This window comes from Ostrinia furnacalis, unplaced genomic scaffold (assembly GCF_004193835.3).
Source record: "Ostrinia furnacalis isolate ACB-3 unplaced genomic scaffold, ASM419383v2 OfSCF0677, whole genome shotgun sequence".
Classification (NCBI taxonomy): Eukaryota; Metazoa; Arthropoda; class Insecta; order Lepidoptera; family Crambidae; genus Ostrinia; species Ostrinia furnacalis.
Genome location: NW_021130916.1, coordinates 259,748 through 279,513, shown reverse-complemented (window position 1 = coordinate 279,513; position 19,766 = coordinate 259,748). Strand labels below are relative to the sequence as shown.

Sequence of the window (19,766 nt, the reverse complement as noted above, 5' to 3'; positions counted from 1 at the left end):
GAAATAAAACATTTGTACTGGTAGGTATGGCACCAATAGCACATAATATTACTAAAATGTACACGTAAAATATTACATGATACGCAATGATACGCTTGGGTACAATAAGACATGTTTTTCTAACAATAGTATGTATAGAAGAAGTAGTATGGGAATACAATAAACAGATCACACTGTAAAATACTTAGTAATTGACAACTGAGAACCGAGATTCTTTTCATAAGTAGGTATAAATCTTTACCATAGCATGCTTGAAATTAATTGACGATATGAAAGAAGTTTTATACTTGTTCCTAAAAGATAGTAAAAAATTATAATAAAATAAACGTACGTTTTATGTACTTTTATGTTGATAGCACCTTTAATAAACCCGACATTTGTTTTAGAAAGTAAAATACAAAGCAGATTAAGAAAATAGAATTTAAAGAGGTGATTTCAAAGCAATGCCGATGTATAATATGTATTTTAATATGTAATGTATTTAAGAATACGTAGTATCCACGCGATACTTAACAAAATGTGAACAATAATATGAGTGTACTTAAAATTGTTTACATTATACATATCCATCTACGATCAAAGTAAAAATGTAAATAACGAACCAACTAACAACAAGAATGTAAACTAAACACAACAGTTATGAAAACAGAACCATTGTAGGTTTGTTTTATTTAACCTATATCTCCTTCTACATAAATCATTATGTATCAATTCGCATTTTGCAAAATGCTAAAATTTCCCACAGAAAATAAGTAAGAATACACATATTATTGCATTTATAATATATGCAGAAAATATTTTTTACAAATATAAGGCAACATTTATTATACTAATTGTATATGAGCCTACAGAAAGACATCAAGGGTTATGTTATAGATACAGTATTCTATAATTGTTCTACCTTGGTCTGTTTTTATACAAAACTAGCTGACCCGGCGAACTTCGTACCGCCTTAGCGTAGAGATTTTCTTAATATTTTTTTCCGTAAGAACCATCCTTGGACTTCCACAAACATTTAAAAAAAAGAATTATCGAAATCGGTTCAGCCGTTCACACGTGATGCCGTGACAACGCGAAACGGGTTTCATTTTTATATATATAGATACACACTATTTCGAAGCATGATACTATGCCTACAAATGCTGTTAGTAAAGTAATACCGAGCACTACTAAAGCAATGCTATGCCTTCGAATATAAAGAGTGTAAAATAAATCTTAACGAAGCCGAATTATTCATGTATCATTCTACATTATAAGTTACCGTTTATTAAAGGTCAAAAGTCACATCAAGATTTGTTTTTTTCATTTCAATGAACCGCCTCTTTCTATACAAACAGAAGCAGTGGTATTGCTAAACTTTAAAAATGTAAAGCTTACTACATATCAAAATCCTGCAATTATATTTTTTGTGTCTTTAACTTTTAAATAAAAAATATTTGAACGAACGAACGAATATTTTGGAGAACGCGTAGTTTCAGGCTTCACTAAGAGAATTTTCACCCCGTAAAATATTGTTAGACAATCACAGACAGTTGTATCAGTTAATATTGTCTTACAGTGTAAATTCACTAGAACTTGATATTCTATTTCTACAGATTTCGCGTGAAAAACAGTAGGTTATGACGTCACTTATCAGTACTTTACTGATTCAAAATAATTAACGAATTAAGACTAAAAAGCTAACTTAATTTACATATGGAGCACACTAAATGAATAGGAAAAATCACGTGACAAAACTACATATTACAGCATAATGACGTCACCAATACGTCGGTCTTCGTCTAATTTCTATGGTTAGAAAAGAACCGATATCAGCGGGCATTAACACTGCCTTTTCGAAGTCGAGAAGGAACATAAAATGAAGGAATGAGCGATTCTATTCAATGTAAATAGACTGCCATTAAATGAGTAGAAATAACGAAATTTCTAATGAATAAAACACAAATACTAGAAAGGTAAAATGCCTAATAAATACACATTCACGAATACACTTGTTAAGGTTGCGAAATTCAAAACATTTTGTAGTTACAATAAACTTGTAGGAACGTACAAAAGATGAATCAAACAAGACTATTACAGTCTATGGCGTGTCCATAGACAAAAAGATTCGTAACGATATTTTTTCCTTACACCTATTTATTTAAAGCTGAGGAAATTACAAATCGAGGTCATAAATTCTAACAGAACGTGGGATAGAAAATATTTTTAGGTGTATAAAGTGCACTGTGCAGTGGTCAAAACGTTAGGCCGTAGACACACTTCCAACATACGACACGCCACGCCAATACTGATATACTTTAGTAATTAGTATAATCAAACGAGATGTCCTCATACCCTTCCATTCAGTCGTGTCACATTTTTTATCACAAACCTAATCGATTAGAAATTCTAAAACAACTTTCGCGCCCAAAGCTTTAATAAGCCTAAATTGCATTACGATTGCATCTTAATTTAAATTCTTTGGACGGCAGATTCGTACTTTGAAACTTGTACGTTTATTGTCAATAGACACGAATTAAACAAACAAATCCAAAATATGTAATAGTCAAAAAGAATTAAAAAGGAGTAGCTGAAAAATTATTTAATTTTTATTTGATTCAATCCGTGTTTACTTTAAGAAAAACTAAGTCATCGTAAAGTTTTTCAGACCATTTTCTATCAGACGATCTGTTCACATCACAAAAGGAGGACTTACTTAACTTGCTTCACGATTTATGCGCCTCTTGCCTGCCCAGTGCTTCTAAGTTATTATGGTGGGAATCTATTCTGTTCATATTCGCCTTGAAGTCATCACCGGTTTTCTGCGCCTGCGTTTGTGGTACTAAAGTGTCCGTAGAGTTATTAATCTCGGATACACGCTCAGTTTGCAGGAATTCTTCATGGGAACCGTTGACGGGTTTCGGCTTGATATCTGGGTAGGTCAGGTCGAAGTTTGACACCGCTTTAGGGCTGGTTTTCTCGAGGCCGGACGCGAGTGATATCGATGATGTTAGCTTGTCGTTTTCTGGGGAAAATTGAGACGATTTTGAAGTGAAATAAAAACATTATGAAGCATTTCAATAACGCCAAAGATCACTAGGACAGCAACCTGACAAACCTTAATTTTGATTGCATCAAGAAATTGAAACATAACATAAAACTGTGACATATATTGGGGCAAGTAATTAAATTAGTATCTTTTTGCTGGTGACGTATAATTTTTTGAAAATGTTTTTAACTCCATAAAGTTACTACTGTCCACAATAAGACCATAAGGCAAGAACTATAAGTAGTATGGTCTTTTAAACCCTTTCGAATAAACTACCTAAAAAAATATACAACTGAATCATTCTATCAATATTCTTACAGTTTAGTTTGTCTTTAGCCGCCTTTTCCTGTTCGGTGCCGTCGTCCTTGTGATCTTTGGGGAGCGACGACGACCGCGGGCCGACTTGATTCAACATGCCCAGTACCCTGTATAAAAGAACAAAGTTACAGGATTATCTCACAGCATGATCTTCAATAACTCAACTAAAAAGACGTTTTTTGCAAGTCACGTAATAAATAAGTCAGAGGAACAAAAGAGGAGTAAACTTCAGAAGACTGCTTTTGAATCTTATTTCATTTGCATACAGTTTAAAATAATTGACCATTTAAATTAAACTTTTTTCAATTCATTTTAATTCGATACGGTAAGGTAAATGCTTATTATTATTATTGGCTATTGTTTCCTATTAAACGCTATTCGCGGTGTGCGTCAAACCAGGCCTGTTCATCTCCGCGAGTTTACATCGAAAACAAAACACGCACGATGGCCCACCTACAGGATACTATTCAACAAGGCCTCACATACTCACGAACATTGATTCACGCACGCGTAATCTTGTGTATGATGGAAGTAAATAAAGAAAATGGTGTACTAAAAACTGTGCAGTATTTAAATGCCTAAATAATAATAAAAACACAAAATGTACTTTTTTAAGTTGCCTCAAGACACTGAGAGGTAAATAAGTAGTTAATATTATTCATGATAATTCTGGATAATTCATGCTAAATCATGTATTTCCTCCGCCATTTTTCGCAGTTTGGCACCTCACGTCACATCATTTTACCGAAGTCAGCCCTATAGCTTCGGCGCAGTGCCGATCACTGACGTTTGTCAACAAAATGGTGCTTGACTCTTGAGACAGGCTAAATTACACCATATTGTTAATGACATTGAGCATACATTTTTTTAAATACCTTCGCGAAGTAAAACTTCTGTACGTAGTACTTATTATTATTCTGTGGTCAAACGCTCAACTTGGCGACTACCAAATAAAGATAAAAATATGTAGTTTATACCTGGAGTTCCCTAGGTCCCCGAAGGGCGTTTGCGGGGTGTGTGACGCGCGGGGCGCGGGCGCGGCGCCCTCCACCGCCCAGCCCTCCGCGACAAGAACCGCGCCGATGTCTATCTCGCCCTCTGGAGGAAGGAGAAAAGTTATGTTAGTGTTCTGTATGAAAAATGCAGGTACGGGACTGTTCTCCCCTTTTTTCATTTCTCATTTACGCCTGTGAAACTCCTGTTCAGTTAGAAACGCGACCAGTTTGAAACTTTTAAACTGGTCGCGTCATGTGTCTCAACGGACGCTATGGCAGAAACTTAGATGCAACTCAAAAGTAACTAGCAGTTACAGTTTCGTTGCAGTTGCGTTTCACCGTCTGTTCTGGGCCTTAGATTCAACAATTTACGGGACTATTCCCACTTTTCATTTTAGGTCCAATAATTTACGAGACTATTATTACACCACTGAAACTCCTACAGCTTAAAGACTAAAACAAGTCAAGTACAACTAGAAACTACAGCTTATAAATAAATCAAGAACTGCACTATAAATAATAATTATTCCCATCTTTTCAGGATCTAAACTTTCTACTACTAAAAGTGAAATGAAATAACTTACCATCAGTGACGTCATAAAGCTTGATCCCAGGTATCTCCTTCTCTTTCTCTCCTTCAGCTGTGGCAGTCTTCTTGTAAGTACACGTTCGAGACACCAAGGATTTCCATCGCGCCACCTGGTTACATAAATCAATTATGGTCAATGAAATTCAAGTTGTTATTGTTATATTTTATTCCGTATGCCTGCTAGAACTAGTCACGCTATTTATGGCGCTAGTCAACTATAGTCCGGTCGCCGAGCACGTAGAATTTCGTCCAATGACCCCAAGCTACCCATCCTTATCGCTCGCGCGTAATTATGTTGCTATCGAGCTCGCACACTCACTGCGGCCGCCCGGCGCACAGTCACGACAGCAATATAATTACGCGCGAGCGATAAGGATGGGTAGATTGGGGTCATTGGACGAAATTCTTTTCTTCGACCAGGCTTAAGTCATATGCAGCGATTAATTAGTCTTACTAATGCTACTAGTGGCATGCATTGAGTTGGGTAGTGCAACTAGTTACTTATGCATTGGTATGTAAAATGTTGTAGACTGATGTATGTAGTTTACTAAGAAAATGGTGCATTCTTACCCTTATTTTCTTCTCCTGGGTTGCAATAAACAATAAAAAATAGCATTGATTTCACCAATAAACTTTAGCATGCAACTATAAAATAACGGCGAATAATGTTATGTTATGCGGCGATAATGGATCTAACTAGTGCAACTAGTGGCAAGTATTTGAGTTGGTGCAATAGTGCAACTAGTAGTGGATTTCTTGTATTAGAGTGACTAGTGGTGGTCACTTTGGTTGGGTAAGTCGGATAATTGGTGCGACTAATATACTTCTAGCGTTTAAATCAGTCAGTGCCTAAGGTTTTGTTACTACGTCAAGGTCTGCGAGACTTCCGATTTGTATGCTTTGTCACGTTATAAATATCAAAAGCACCCATAGATCTACAGGGTGGAAACGATAAGTGATCTCACTCGATTATTTCTAAACTATACAAGATATCCAAAAACTGGTTACTGAATCTGAAAGTGCTTCATTAGCTCTATCCAACGGTACCAATAATAGTTTTCAAAATAAATTGGATTTAACCGAAAATTCAATATTTCCAGCTTCCATACATTTAGTAAAACCACTTAATATTAAAAACCATACAAGATATCCAAACACTAGTTACTGATCCTGAAAGTGCTTTACGAGCTCTATCCAACAATACCAATAATAAGTTACAAAATAAACTGGATCTATCCGAAATTTCAATGTTTCCAACTTCCATACATTTAGTACCGCCACAGTCATGGCACTCATGTCTTGATAATATTATAGCAAGTAAAGCTTAGAACCAATGTTTTCCATTAATAATTTGAAATAAGAATGCAATTCACGAGTTCATTTTAAGTGTTTATTATGTAATTAAAAAAAATAACACTTAATATTCTGTGGCTGGCATACATTTAGTATGGAGGCTGAAAACATTGAATTTTCGGAGAGATCCAGTTAATTCTGTAACCAATTACTGATACCGGTAGAAAGAGCTCGTGAAGCACTTTCAGGATCAGTAACCAGTTTTTCGACATCTTGTGTAGTTTGGAAATAATCGATTGAGATCACTTATCGTTTCCACCCTGTATAATTTTGTGAATAGTGCAACTAGTGGCGCGTACGCTCCCATACCTCAGGGACTGGCTGAGTTAAGCGCGCTAGATCTACAGTTCCGTGACTAGTGCCACTAGTCGCTAGTACCTGCGTGAGCTCCTCGCACCACGTCGCCTCCTTGCCCGCTAGACTGTAGTGCGACTAGTGCCGTGACTAGTGCCACTAGTCGCCAGTACCTGCGTGAGCTCCTCGAAGCGCTCGATGGCCTGCGGGTGCCACTTGTCCCAGGTGGCGCCGGCGGCGTCACGCCCACACGTCGGCTCCTTGCCCGCTAGACTGTAGTGCGACTAGTGCCGTGACTAGTACAACTAGTAACTAGTACCTGCGTGAGCTCCTNTGACTAGTGCGACTAGTGCCGTGACTAGTGCGACTAGTCGCTAGTACCTGCGTGAGCTCTTCGAAGCGCTCGATGGCCTGCGGGTGCCACTTGTCCCAGGTGGCGCCGGCGGCAGTCACGCCCACCACGTCAGCCTCCTTGCCTGCTGGTTTCACACCCGCTAGGAAGCACTCCATCGCCTGCGAATTATGTTAAAATTTTTAAGGCCCGTTTTCCTCCAAAGCGGAGCGGAGCAAAGAAGGATGTTATTAACCGATTAGATTTCATTATTTCCACGTTCCGCACCGCGCCGCCACCGCTGTCAAATTCTATAGAAAAATTTGACGGCCCGACACTTCTCCGCTCGGCTTCGGTGGAAACCGGGCCTAACAGCTAAGTTGCCACAGATTTACATTTTATAGCTCCTGTAATTTAATGATTTTTTGGTGGAAACGTTATTTAACAATCAGAGTTTAGAAAACTGTAGCCAACAGGTAGTGTAGCAGTTTTGTAAACTTGGTTATAGTCTGGTCCGGGAGCACATAGAATTTTGTCCAATGACCCCAAGCTACCCATCCTTATCGCTCGCGCGTAATTATATTGCTGTCGCGACTGTGGGACGCGCGCCCGCAGTGAGTGTGCGAGCGCGACAGCAACATAATTACGCGCGAGCGATTAAGGATGGGTAGCTTGGGGTCATTGGACAAAATTCTACGTGCTCCCGGACCAGACTATAGTCAATGTCATAGTATACATGGGCGTACCCAGCTATTGGACAAGGAGGCTTCTGGCAGTCTGGGAGTTTAGAAAGTTTCAACATACAGTGTGTATGAAACAAAATAATGGTTTCAAATGCTATCGAAGGGCTTTCATAAACATTTTTACGGTCTTGCGCTGAACTACCGGACTGAAATAATAGTCATTACATTATTAAACAAATATCTATATATATAAAAGAAAGTCGTGTTAGTTACTTCGCTTATAACTCAAGAACGGCTGAACCGATTTAGCTGAAAATTGTCAGGGAGGTAGTTTAGAGCCAGGAGAAGGACATAGGATACTTTTTATCCCGTTCGAAATAAAAAAAATGTCTGCTTATTTATTGCCATTAAGGCGGAACAAAGTTCGCCGGGTCAGCTAGTTTATAATAAGTAATAAGTTTTACCTGGAACCTTAGCCGCAGTAGATCGGCCCGCAGCTCGCAGAGTTCGTTCACGGCCACATACTCGCTGTCTCCGTAGTCTACGAAGAACACGTCCGCCACCTACGGACGAACAACGTAAGGTTCACTTTAGTATCTTTTTATGTGTAGTGGGTGGATGCTGCCAACATGTTTTGACCTTTATGGCGATGATGATATTTATTTATTCTTTTAGTCTGTACAATAGGTTTCAAAATAATTTAATATTATTTCCGCTACTGACTAATAAGGTTAAAAATTCATCAAGAACATTGCACATGTACCGTGCAATGTTTTTTATAATGTTGGCCCTTAAACCAAAGAGATAAGGTTCAAAGTTCTTCAAAAATACAAGTGTAAGCGGTCCTACTTAGTGGCATTAATTTCTTACACTCGTATTCACAAACATTACTATGAGGTCTTACAGTGCGAGTGGACGCACAGGGTCCCAAAAACCTATTCATAGACAATACTTGAGTGACACACACGAACCAATCACAGAGCTCTATTTAACGCTATGCATTCGACTTCGCATAGCGAAGCTGCTTCACTAAAGCAAGTATCCTTTGTGAATACGGGCGTTATTATTTTGGACTTCAAGTCAAAGCAACAAGGTTATTAATGAGTTATAGCCTGACCAGCAGGCCTATTACGACCTCTTAAATCCAGTGAGTTTACGCCTTAAACTGAACTGCCTTGCGTTTCCGTATTATGATCCCTTAATTCCAGCCAGGCAGCGGTCACGTGACACTTGACTGACTTCTGACTGGAAGTTGACTGGAATTTTCGTATTACGACGGTCAATTTGACGTTTGTAGCCTTGACTATTTGTCAATTTTTGTTTCAATTAAGCCATTCAGTTTACGTCGTCTTTGATCAACTTTAATTGACTTGTTTTATTAAAGTTTTCTATTAGAAAGCATTTTTTTACTGGTAAATGTTAATAAACACCTAGAATATAAGAAATAAGTATGAGTGACGAGTTGATAATATTTGAATTTCTTGAAAATGATGCTTCACAAAAAAACAATGATGCAAAACTTCAAAGAAGACGCCTTAGGGACTTTAGCGACCCTTTTGATGTGGATGAAATAAGTTTCATTAAACGATATAGGTTGAGCAAAGAATTAGTTATCAATTTATGCGAAGAACTAAGACCGCATCATGTCGCTGGGCCCTCAAGAGCGTCGGATTTGTCGCTGGAAAGAAAGGTTAGTAATTTATTTTTTTATGAATGTTACGCCCTTGGTTGTTATTAATAAAGCCTAATTAATTGTCATTCTTTGTTATATTATTAAGTTGAGGTTATGGTCTACAAGTACATTGAATATTCAAATACAAAATTAAATCGTTCTTGCAGGTGTTAATTGCATTATCATTCTATGCAACGGGTTCATACCAACGCCCCGTTGGTGATATATCTGCACACTCAGTCGCACAACCAACTGTATCAGTGGTGTTGAAGCAGATCACCAATTTACTAAACTTGCCCCACATGCAAGCTAAATATATTAAGTTTCCTCAAACTTCTGAGGAAAGGCGTGAAATCATGATACGGTGAGTACATAACTTACAGCCTTAATAAAGGTAAAATTAAAAGATAAAACTTTAGTTTAAACTCTTTATAATTATGTAATAGAAATATTATTAGCAATAAAAACACTACAAATTTATTTTCTTGCACCAACAACTTTTGATAAGTTATATTTATCTAAATTAATTTATTTTTAGATTCTCCAATAAGTTTCAAATGCCAGGAGTTTTGGGATGCATTGATTGCACTCATGTGGCAATTGTTTCCCCCGAGGAAAATGAGGAGAGATATTACTGCAGGAAACAGTATCACTCACTAAATGTCCAGTTGGTAAGATGTTTACTATTTATTATAATCATTACAGAAAAACGAAAATATAATTCAATAATATAATTTCTTCAGTCTTCATTTTCATAGTATTAATCTGAAACAATTTGAATTTTAGATTAGTAATGCAGATATGCAAATCATGAGTGTGGATGCTAGTTTTGGTGGAGCTACTCATGATTCTTTTATATGGGCAAACCATCCCATAAAGGATCACATGGAGGTTATTAGCAGAAATGAAGCTATATGGTTACTTGGTATGTTGTATTCATTGTTAAATAATTTTATATACACAACAAAATATAATATGATGGTTAATGTAATATTTTTATTATTTCTAGGTGATTCTGGGTACCCACTGAGAAGGTACTTGATGACACCAATTACTGATACTAGTCCGGACACTCCAGAAGCTCATTACACCTATCTGCATGTAAGGACAAGAAATGTGGTTGAGAGGACCATTGGTCTCCTAAAGGCTAGATTCAGGTGTTTACTTGTACACAGAGTATTACATTATTCTCCTCCTGTGGCAGCGTTTATTGTAAATGCTTGTGTAATATTACACAATATTTGCAATAGTAGGAATATCCCTGTACAAGTACTAACCAATGAAGAGGCTTTATTAGAGATATCTCGGCAAGCTGACAATGACACTCACCAACAACCACCACGTTCTGCCACCTCCAGCAATAACAGGGAGCTCAATGAAGGGCTAAGTATCAGGAGAGCCCTCGTCTCCCGTCTGTGGTCCTCTCGATCCCATGCTCCTATAAATTAAGATTTTTAGATTAAGTAATGGCATTTCTTTACAATTATTATGTCTGTTTAGAAAATTTTATTTAGTTCATTATTGTTAGGTAAGTAGATATTAATTATTTTAAGGCAAATTTTTGTATCATAAAGTTTTAATGAAAATAAAATTCTTGAGTAGGTATATTTTTACTTACTTGTCAATAACAGATGCTATTGTATTTAATTTTGTCAACATTTCTTGCAATGTTTGGGAATTTCTCTCCTGTGCTTCTGCGATTTGGCCAAGGTACATAGTATTTTGCTGCTCGGCCAACATTCTGTCCCGAGAAATGTTAACCAACATTTCTCTGGCCATTTGTTGGCTCAAAGCAGCTTGTCGCCTACTGCGTCGACTTGGCAGTCTTGGCACTTGTCGAGGACGTGTTTCCTCAGGCTGTTGTTGCTGCTGTGGGGCCACTTCCTGTTGCACCTGCGGCTGCTCTAGTACAGAGTCTTGCAGTGCTAGCTCTTCCTCTCCCTCTAGTTGAACACTCTCATGGGTGAGAGGGTGTTCAAGAACTAGAGGAGCTTCTGAGTTAGATGTTCCAGCCTCAGGTGCAGTATGTTCGGACTGAGTTTGCTACAAAAATTTCACAACAAATTAATTCATACATTCATCAAAATTCTAAACATAAATAATCAATGTCAATAAAGTTATTCTCAAAATGAAAAAATACTCACAATTGGAAACGGGTCTACTTGGGTATTAGGTATCCCACTTCCAAAGCCTTCTCCAAGTAGACTTAGGAATTTCTTCTCTAAATCATTTAGGGGAATGGCTTCAGAAGGGCCACCGCCGGTGCGATTTTGAGCAGCACGGATGCTTGCTACTCTTCTTTTTAATTTCGCTTTGTAGTCTACCCAATACTGTAAAAATATTAAACTACATTATTAAAAGAAAACGAAGTTTAGTCTATTAAAGTAATATTAAAATAGTAAGTACTTATACTCACATTAGACCAACTTTTCCAGTCCTTTGTAGCTCCTTCTCCCAAAGAGTTTAAAGTTTGAGACACAGTTGTCCACATCCGCTTAGAATACTCTCGAGCCTGCGCCGTTTTATTGTATCCTACAGCCACATCTCTGTGAGAGTTCAAAAACTCCCATAAAGATTCTAACTGCTGGTACGATACCCGGCGACGACGCGATACCTCATCCTGTGAACTAAGATATAAAACATGATTCCAATAATGTTTTAAGATACCTACATCACCAAAATAAAACACAATTAAGTAAGTACTTACGCCATTTCCAATAAAATTAGTTAGTTTGCTTGAGCAATACAATTTCAGACCGACACCAATGCAACGCAATCCACTAATACCACAACAACACAACATAGCTGTCTTAGTTCGTTCCCAAGAATACATAATCACATAAATCTTTCTTTCAGCAACTAATTAAATTCCACTTTAAATGTTTAAAGTTTTGGTTTCACACACACAGTTTTCAAGTGGTGAATAAATAAAGTTTTTTTTGCGGGCTCAGCGAAATGTCACACTTGTCGTTCAGAAATAAAGGGCTACAGAAAAAGAGCAGCCGTCATAATTTTCTTTTTTTAAGATTGGTCATGATTTATAACAAATGTTATATAATTTCAATTTCATTGTATGTTTCTTCAATTACACTTATATATTTACACTTGTTTTATACGAAAAAATATTTAAATTCACAAAATTATTGAATCGGTAACGAACCGGTATCGCGTTATGTCAATTTCCGAACGTTACCTTCACGGCAGTGTAAACCGGCCATAGACAATCTATCCAGGATGATCCCATTCAGATTAACGGACGTCGTAATACGAAAAAGAACAAGGCAGTTTTTGGCCGTAAACTGAATTGCCTGGAAACAAACTGGATTTATAAAAGGTTGTAATACGACTGCAGGAACATAAAAACCCTGGCATAGAGGCGCGTCAATTGCATTTGATAGTGCAACACTGGGTACAGTCGTACCTGTATTAAATTAATAGGCTAACTTTATGTATCAGGATTCAGGATTATGGGCTAATTTAATATTTTCATAAAGTAACAAAAAATATTATAAAACAGGTAAACTGGTTTAAATAAATTAAATGAAACCATCGATCGAGCAAGTAGGATTTTATTATTATTCATCAATAATCAAATTCTAAACTTGAATATTCAACTACAATGTCTGCTCATGAACGCTTCAAACTCGGTACTTCTTTCCCAATTCCATAAAATTCAACACTTACAAAGTGACAAAAAACTTTAAAATAGGTAGTTGAAACAAACCACAGCTAATTTTCATAGTAGTATTATTTTCATATTTTATTCGTACTATACGATAAACATGTCAGTCAATTTGACAACCTTTGTCGGAAACATTATTCAATGAAAATATTGTCCGAACCCTTAGTATTTCTCTTCGACAAATACTTTAACACATTGTGAACCACTTTTCTTTCACGAATATAAAAATATTTTAGCAATTTAATTCACAAAATCAATTGCGCACATTTATTATAAAGTTTGTTTACACTTTGACAACAATAGACTGACATGTAAGGTGACATGTCAATGAAGTTTTCAGTTACTGTTGCCATTAAAAGAAATTAGTATAGATGACCCACGCTGAACTGTCCCGCCAAACTCAATGACAGGGGGGCGCTACCATCGTTCAACTATATGGTTTCCAACATGGCAAAAATCGGAACCAGCGATTCGGTATTGACGGTGGCGCCCCGCTGTCAATGTCATCGACAGGACAGTCCAGTATTTTGGAACTATACCATTAATTTTCCGCAACATGGCGAGGGTTTTTATGTTCCTGGTCAGGCTATAACAACTGACCTGCTTGGTGGCGTCAAACTCGTTGGGCAGGATGGCGTGCACGCGCGCGCGGTACCAGCGCCCGTCGTGCCGGAACACCGCCGCCACCACCTGCCCCACGCTCACTTGAGATAACTGGAATAGAAGTAAGTAAATAAACATCCTTGTCAACATCTTTGCGAAGTTATACCAGGCCTGGCTCACTCCGCGCGGTACATCCGATAATTACCTACAGCGAAGCGCCCCGCCGGCGGGTATTATATCAGTCGAGTGTCACGCGCGCGCCCGTCAGGACGCTGGCGTGCGTTGTAGTATGATTATAATTCTATGATCGAAGTATTATTTAAAAATGAACATAAAGAGAAAGAAATATTGTGCGGCGTTCGGGTGTTTAAATTCGAAAAGAAATCTACCGGATTTATCTTTTTTTTTTCGCTTCCCAAAGATGCTGAAAGGTATGTTGGCCATGTAGGTAATCAATAATTCTTAGGATAATATAGGAACCTAACCTACTATGACTACTGCTCAGAATGCGTTCGTTCGTTTCAGCCAAATGACGTCCACTGCTGGACAAAGGCCTCTCCCAAGGTTTTCCATAATGAATGCATACTTACCTACATACGTACCTCATTACAAATAAGTAGATTAATTTTTTTTTCACTAGACAGCAACCCTAACAGTGTAAGAAGAGTTCAGAGGCACGCGATAGAAAGATACAAAACTTGTAGGTGAATAAAATTGTAGGTACGTAGTGCTGTGCGAGCTGAATTCCACTGTATCGCGTCGTAGCAAGACTCGCATTTATTTATATCGTCTTGCGGAGTAATCCTTCTGTACCTGTACTATTACTTATTCTGTGGTTAGGCTTAGGCCCAGAACAGAGGGTGAAACGCAACTACAACGAAACTGCAACTGCTAGTTACTTTTGAGCTGCATCTAAGTTTCTGCCATAGCGTCCGTTGAGAGACCACACATGACGCGACCAGTTTGAAACTTTCAGTTTCAGTTTCATTCATCAGAATCATCACAAAGTTGCAGTTTCGTTGCAGTTGCGTTTCACCGTCTGTTCTGGGCCTAAGGAACATTTCTAAGGCTAAGTTGCACCAACTTACTTTCACCGTAACTTTAACAGTGGGTCTAGACAAAGTGCAAATTATAATCGCAAACCAGTCGAAAAGTGGTCGAAAAGCCCCTTTTGTATGGAGTTTTGACGGATTCGATTTTCGATTCGATCAAAAAGTGCGTTTTGTCTAGGGCGGCAGCTTTTTGTATGGAGTTTGTCAGATTTTTGACGTTTGTTAAAGTCAAAGTAAGATGATGCAACTTAGCCTAAAAGAACAAATGAGACACTGAATTAATTATATTACAATGATCTTAACGTTACAGTATTTATCTCTACAACGAATGTTAAAATAAACAGAACAACTTGCGTTTTACTTGAGCAGGAAATACGGTCACAGAAGAAGTCATACCAAGTTACAGCGAATATTCATCCATAAAATATTAGCATTGTACGGGGATTGAATCTGCGACCCCTAACATAGGAGTCTGGTACGCGAACCACTAAGCCAGACAGGTGTCACCTTTGAATTTGCGTTTTACACAACTTATTCAAATCCCGCTTTCCTCCCCGTTAGATGACCGCGTTAAAACAATCCCAACCTCATGCGCCTGGCGGTTCTCGCGGCTGCCGTAGTAGTCAGTCATGTGCGCCACGAGCTCGTCGAGCTGCGACACTTGTGCGCCCACGAACTGCACCCAGAAGCGCGACGGTGACGACACGGCTGACACGTATACCTCGATGGATGCGCCGCTTGCTTCCGCTGAGGGATTGAAGTTTAAGTTAAGATTTTCGCATTTAGAATTCTGATTTATGTTTTTGGACTATCAACTGCCTTAAGCAAGGGAAACTTTGATTATGATCTTACCACAGAGATTTTGGCAACTGATCTAAGCAATGCCTGAGTAAATTGCAAACATCGTTTTCATGTCGCAATCCATGTTTTGAAAGAGAAAAGAGAGAATTCGGTACTTTGTGTAAACCCGGTTTAATAGGGACAATCCTAACTCAGTTCAAAAGGGATGAAACTTATTCCTGATTGTGCTTCACTCTGGGATGTAAACAAAATAAGTTTTTTGATAATAATATGTATGTAAGGCTAGATTCTTGGGTAAATAGTTCTTTAAGGAAATAACCATTTCTAATATTCTAAAACTCTTTCCATAACCAAATCCCCGACATAACAAACAACTTCTACCAATATGCACACCAAAAACACGAAACAACACCCTTCACCTCTCACAAACACACATTTTTCCATATAACCGACGATACAACATCCATCAAAATATTTTTACATATACTTAAGTGTAAAAATAAAACAATAAATATAATGTATACTCAGTAGGGGAGGACAGCACTCAAAACAACAAATATTAAATGACAAAAAACAACATAGATGGTAGGGATATATTTTGAAAGCCTTGGGTTTTTCAAATCTTATCTATGAAATCGCTTTTATCACAAGACTAAGTGTAGTAAGATGCCTCAGGGCTGATTTTACCATCGTCGGATAACTTTTAACTGAATAATAAACTTGTAATTTTGACATGTTTCCCATACTGAAACTGTCAATGTGCCAAACTTATTCTTCAGTTAAAAGTTATATAGTGGTAAAATCAGCCCTCAGTGATGTAGGTTGACGTGCTGTCGTCTGTAAGTTCATACAAACGTATATACAAATAGCACAATATGTAGCCGAACACCGTGGCATCTTATTTAGTTGCAATTTATTTTATAAACATTCATAAACCAGCTTTCAGAACTATAATATGTGGTTTTTTAAAGTAAAAAAAATCCTTTAGGCATTCAAATAGGGATATTTTTCAACTCAAAAATATTTAAAAAAGACGGATTTTCAATCAAGACGACAAATCATGTCAAAAATAATGTATGTCAACATAATACCCAAGCATCAAAGCTTCATGGTGCGTATAGCAACTCTATGTGTGGGTGGGTGGGATAAAACAACACTTTTAAAACTTACTTTTACATAATAAAGCGTGTAAAATTCAGAGCATGTTTGGTTGGTATTTACTTCGCATTTACCTTGAAGCGGCGCACGCTATGATCTGAAGAAACGTTTGTTGAACACATTAACATAATGTGGCTGTAGGTCAAGAACATACTTGTATAGGTTTGGTGATATTTTTATAGTGGCTTCATGACAAATATGATTTTTTGTAGCTTTATATGGACAGCATAACATTTATAGGGTTGTCTGATTCAATAAATAAATATTAAGTTTACATACCGCTGCATTAGTATGACCAAAGAGTATTAGTCATTCGAAATAATTTGAAATCTCGTTACGTAAATGAATCGAATCGAAAATTCACAATGATTTGTGCACAATGATTTGTGATTTGATTTATTGAATTTGACAACCCTATTTTTTATAATTGTGCCCACACGCTATGGCTTACATTTCAGTCTAACTTTAGAAACTCATTTGTCAATATACTGTAAAAATGTTTAACGTAAAAGTAATAGCTTATCTACATAAGGACCATAAATACAACAAAGGGCGAGTAGTTTTTTGATAGCCTACCGTTCAAGGAGTTTTGTCACAAACATTGCACAAGAATTTATTTTAGATGTAACTATTTATTTCTTTCTTATCTTGTCTTGTGTGGTGTACAATATCTATCTATACTAATATTATAAAGCTGAAGAGGTTATATGTTTACTTGAACACGCTAATCTGAGGAACTACTGGTCCGATATGAAAAATCTTTCAGTGTTAGATAGCACATTTATCGAGAAAGACTTTAGGCGCTATAATATCACCCTCTACAGCCAATAGGGGCGGAGCAGTAAAGAAAAATGTTGCAAAAACGGGAAACAGTATTTTAACTATTTTGACGCGTACGAAGTCGCGGTCACAGCTAGTCTATAAGCCGTAGTGTGTGGGCATTGAGACACAGCACAGCATGCGGTTAGCAAGTCTTACCAGGCCGCTTATACTTGGCATGCTTGGTGTCACCTGGCGCGTCATCGGGCGTTTCGGGCGCGGGAGTACCGTGCCGCGGGCTTCGCTTCGACTGCTCGATCTCGCGGCGGCACTTCTCTTGGGCTACCTGATGGACGGACGATTTCACGTGTTAGAAGAAACAAATGTGGTTGATCTAATATTTTAAGAAAGAAAGATACATTTATTACAATGGACATCACACAAATACAGGCAATTACATAGACATGACAGTGGCACATAATAATGGAAGAAGAAAAAATAAAAACAAGAGTAAACTGAGCAGTGCCACCCATTCACCAACAAGATGCCCACTGCAACGGGACCGCACTCAGCATATGCCGTGGCCCACGGTGACGAAGGCCACGGCGCTGGTTTTCAGTGTGCCCCATGCCGAGTGAGGGTCACGGGCCATTGATATAATAAATAAAATAGTAAGCTGCATAATATTGTCTAGACAAACATACATAAATAGTAATATTAGTGCACAGATAAATACAAAAGGCGGGAAATCGGTAAGGATTTACGACACTTTCGTGTTCTATTTCAACTAATATAGAAAGACACTTTAACGCGACATTTATGAATGAGTTACATTAATGTACTCACGGCTTGACGTTTCAGTCTGCTTGTGACCACCTGCAGCTTAGCAGTCGAAAGCATAAATGTCGCGTTAAAACCCGTTTCTTTCTATTTTAGTTAAAAAATATGTGGTTGGATAAGATTATTAGACGTTATTGTACGAGACGTAGTAAGTTGGAGTTGCGACTCCCTCGATTCGGAAGTCTTTGGTTTGATCCATAGAGAGGAAAGAAGCACAAATTGATAAAACCACCAATAACAATACATCAGACATATTTTCATATGCAAATAGCACGATACCAAATGGTATAGCTTGATGTACCATTCATGTCCGTTTGGTACCACAGAAATAAAAAGGGTATAGAGACTATGCTTCTATGCTTCATTAAATTCTAATTAGTTTGGACGTCACATGAAGGTAAATAATGTAAGAGTAGAATCAATTAGAACCTTATTCACTTGTAATAAGGGAGACTTCGGTACAAAATCGTATTCAAATTTGCTGGCAGATGTTGATTTCAAAATAGATTCAGACTCCAGCCAGTCAAATGAATTCTAATTAAACGAAAATCTGCTCCGCCTAGTCCAGGATAAATTAATTGAGTGAAAATTGGCATTGATTCAGAATATGATATGTTTACTTTAAGAAAGATAACAGTCTCCAAATAACTCGAAAATATTATGATGTATATGATGAGTTATGAATACCATAATCCACAGCAAAAATATTTTGACAAACTGTAAATAATTGGAGAGGGTTGTGTTCAACTAAACGAGATGATAATGATGATGATGATTACCTACTTTTTTTATACATCTGCAATCATGAGCCAGATGGTTGCTATGTCGCTCAAGGCGTTGCTTGTAGGAGACAGAGGAACTTTCTATTTCCCTCTTGACTGTTGGGATTTCTAGGTTCTCGTGCACTTCCGTGTTCCATGTGATTACCTACTTGAATATATTTTTGTCGCCATTGGTTAAATGTGCAAATCGCACGAAGCCATAAGGAAAAAAAAAACAAAAATAAAACACACGCATTTCTCGATGAGTCCTTTGGCGACTTCGATTTGTTCCTTGGTGCCTTTAATAGACACTTGCCGCTGCGTGGCGCGGTCGCCCAAGTTCGGTCCGTCGATCTTAACACGCGCGCCGCTGCGGTGGCTAATGTCATTTATGTTCTCACCACCCACACCTGTAATGAACATTTGTAATTTGAACACACTGCCCGATATTTAAACCGTTTAGGGGGCATCCATTAATTACGTGAAATTTTGGCTATTGTTTAACCCCCCCGCCCCCCTTGATGTGATTTCATGAGATTTTGCCAGACCCCCTCCCCCACCCCCTAATCTCACGTGAGATTGTCCAAAATGCCTATTTGCAATGTAAGTGAGATAATCCATGCTTCGAAAATATTAGATTTTATAAAAAACACGACCTGTGTAAAAAATTAACTGAAATGATAAAACAAAACAATTTAGGCCCAGTTTTTTACTTTTAATACAATTTTTAACATTTTGTTAATATTTAAGTGCGGATCTAAAAACTGGGCCTGTGTTCACAAATGCAGATGGAGGATTAGTGTGTTTGTTGTGGAAAAAAATTACGTGATATTTCTAGACACCACCC

General features: G+C 37.7%; 2 protein-coding genes across 6 annotated transcripts in view; both read right to left on the bottom strand.

The window, feature by feature from the left end:
- Positions 1–1,240: 1,240 nt before the first annotated feature.
- papi (tudor and KH domain containing protein papi) overlaps positions 1,241–19,766 on the bottom strand; it is a 21,341-nt gene continuing 2,815 nt past the window's right edge. For 2 of the 3 annotated variants that reach the window (XM_028323684.1, XM_028323685.1), the window contains exons 4-13: positions 19,172–19,329; positions 17,538–17,664; positions 15,187–15,347; positions 13,546–13,659; positions 8,056–8,154; positions 6,959–7,090; positions 4,926–5,040; positions 4,324–4,444; positions 3,347–3,453; positions 1,241–3,004 (exon numbers count right to left, since the gene is read on the bottom strand). In XM_028323684.1, the coding sequence (XP_028179485.1) occupies positions 3,003–3,004; positions 3,347–3,453; positions 4,324–4,444; positions 4,926–5,040; positions 6,959–7,090; positions 8,056–8,154; positions 13,546–13,659; positions 15,187–15,347; positions 17,538–17,664; positions 19,172–19,329 (1,136 nt within the window). In that variant the 3' untranslated portion in view covers positions 1,241–3,002. The remainder of the gene's footprint in view (positions 3,005–3,346; positions 3,454–4,323; positions 4,445–4,925; positions 5,041–6,958; positions 7,091–8,055; positions 8,155–13,545; positions 13,660–15,186; positions 15,348–17,537; positions 17,665–19,171; positions 19,330–19,766) is intronic. The other variant, XM_028323687.1, reaches the window with a different exon arrangement.
- Positions 9,768–12,611, bottom strand: LOC114366729 (uncharacterized). 3 transcript variants are annotated; one of them, XM_028323690.1, is made up of 6 exons: positions 11,971–12,611; positions 11,680–11,890; positions 11,408–11,593; positions 10,882–11,306; positions 10,593–10,701; positions 9,768–10,028 (listed from the first exon to the last, which is right to left on the bottom strand). In XM_028323690.1, the coding sequence occupies exons 1-5, from the start codon at positions 11,973–11,975 to the stop codon at positions 10,647–10,649; spliced, it is 882 nt and encodes a 293-aa protein (XP_028179491.1). In that variant the 5' UTR covers positions 11,976–12,611; the 3' UTR covers positions 9,768–10,028; positions 10,593–10,646. The 3 variants fall into 3 exon arrangements, with proteins under 3 accessions (XP_028179491.1, XP_028179489.1, XP_028179490.1); XM_028323688.1 differs by having other exon boundaries at positions 11,680–12,611; XM_028323689.1 differs by lacking the exon at positions 9,768–10,028 and having other exon boundaries at positions 10,574–10,701; positions 11,680–12,611.

What these genes read in the sequence shown, in the direction of transcription:
- LOC114366729 (XM_028323688.1), bottom strand. Translation starts at nt 12,096, where the DNA reads ATGTATTCTTGGGAACGAACTAAGACAGCTATGTTGTGTTGTTGTGGT. An exon ending in AAGTAGACCCGTTTCCAATT is followed by an intron (nt 11,307 to 11,407) that starts GTGAGTATTTTT and finishes AAATTTTTGTAG; the next exon opens with CAAACTCAGTCCGAACATAC. An exon ending in ATAGCATCTGTTATTGACAA is followed by an intron (nt 10,702 to 10,881) that starts GTAAGTAAAAAT and finishes CTTAATTTATAG; the next exon opens with GAGCATGGGATCGAGAGGAC.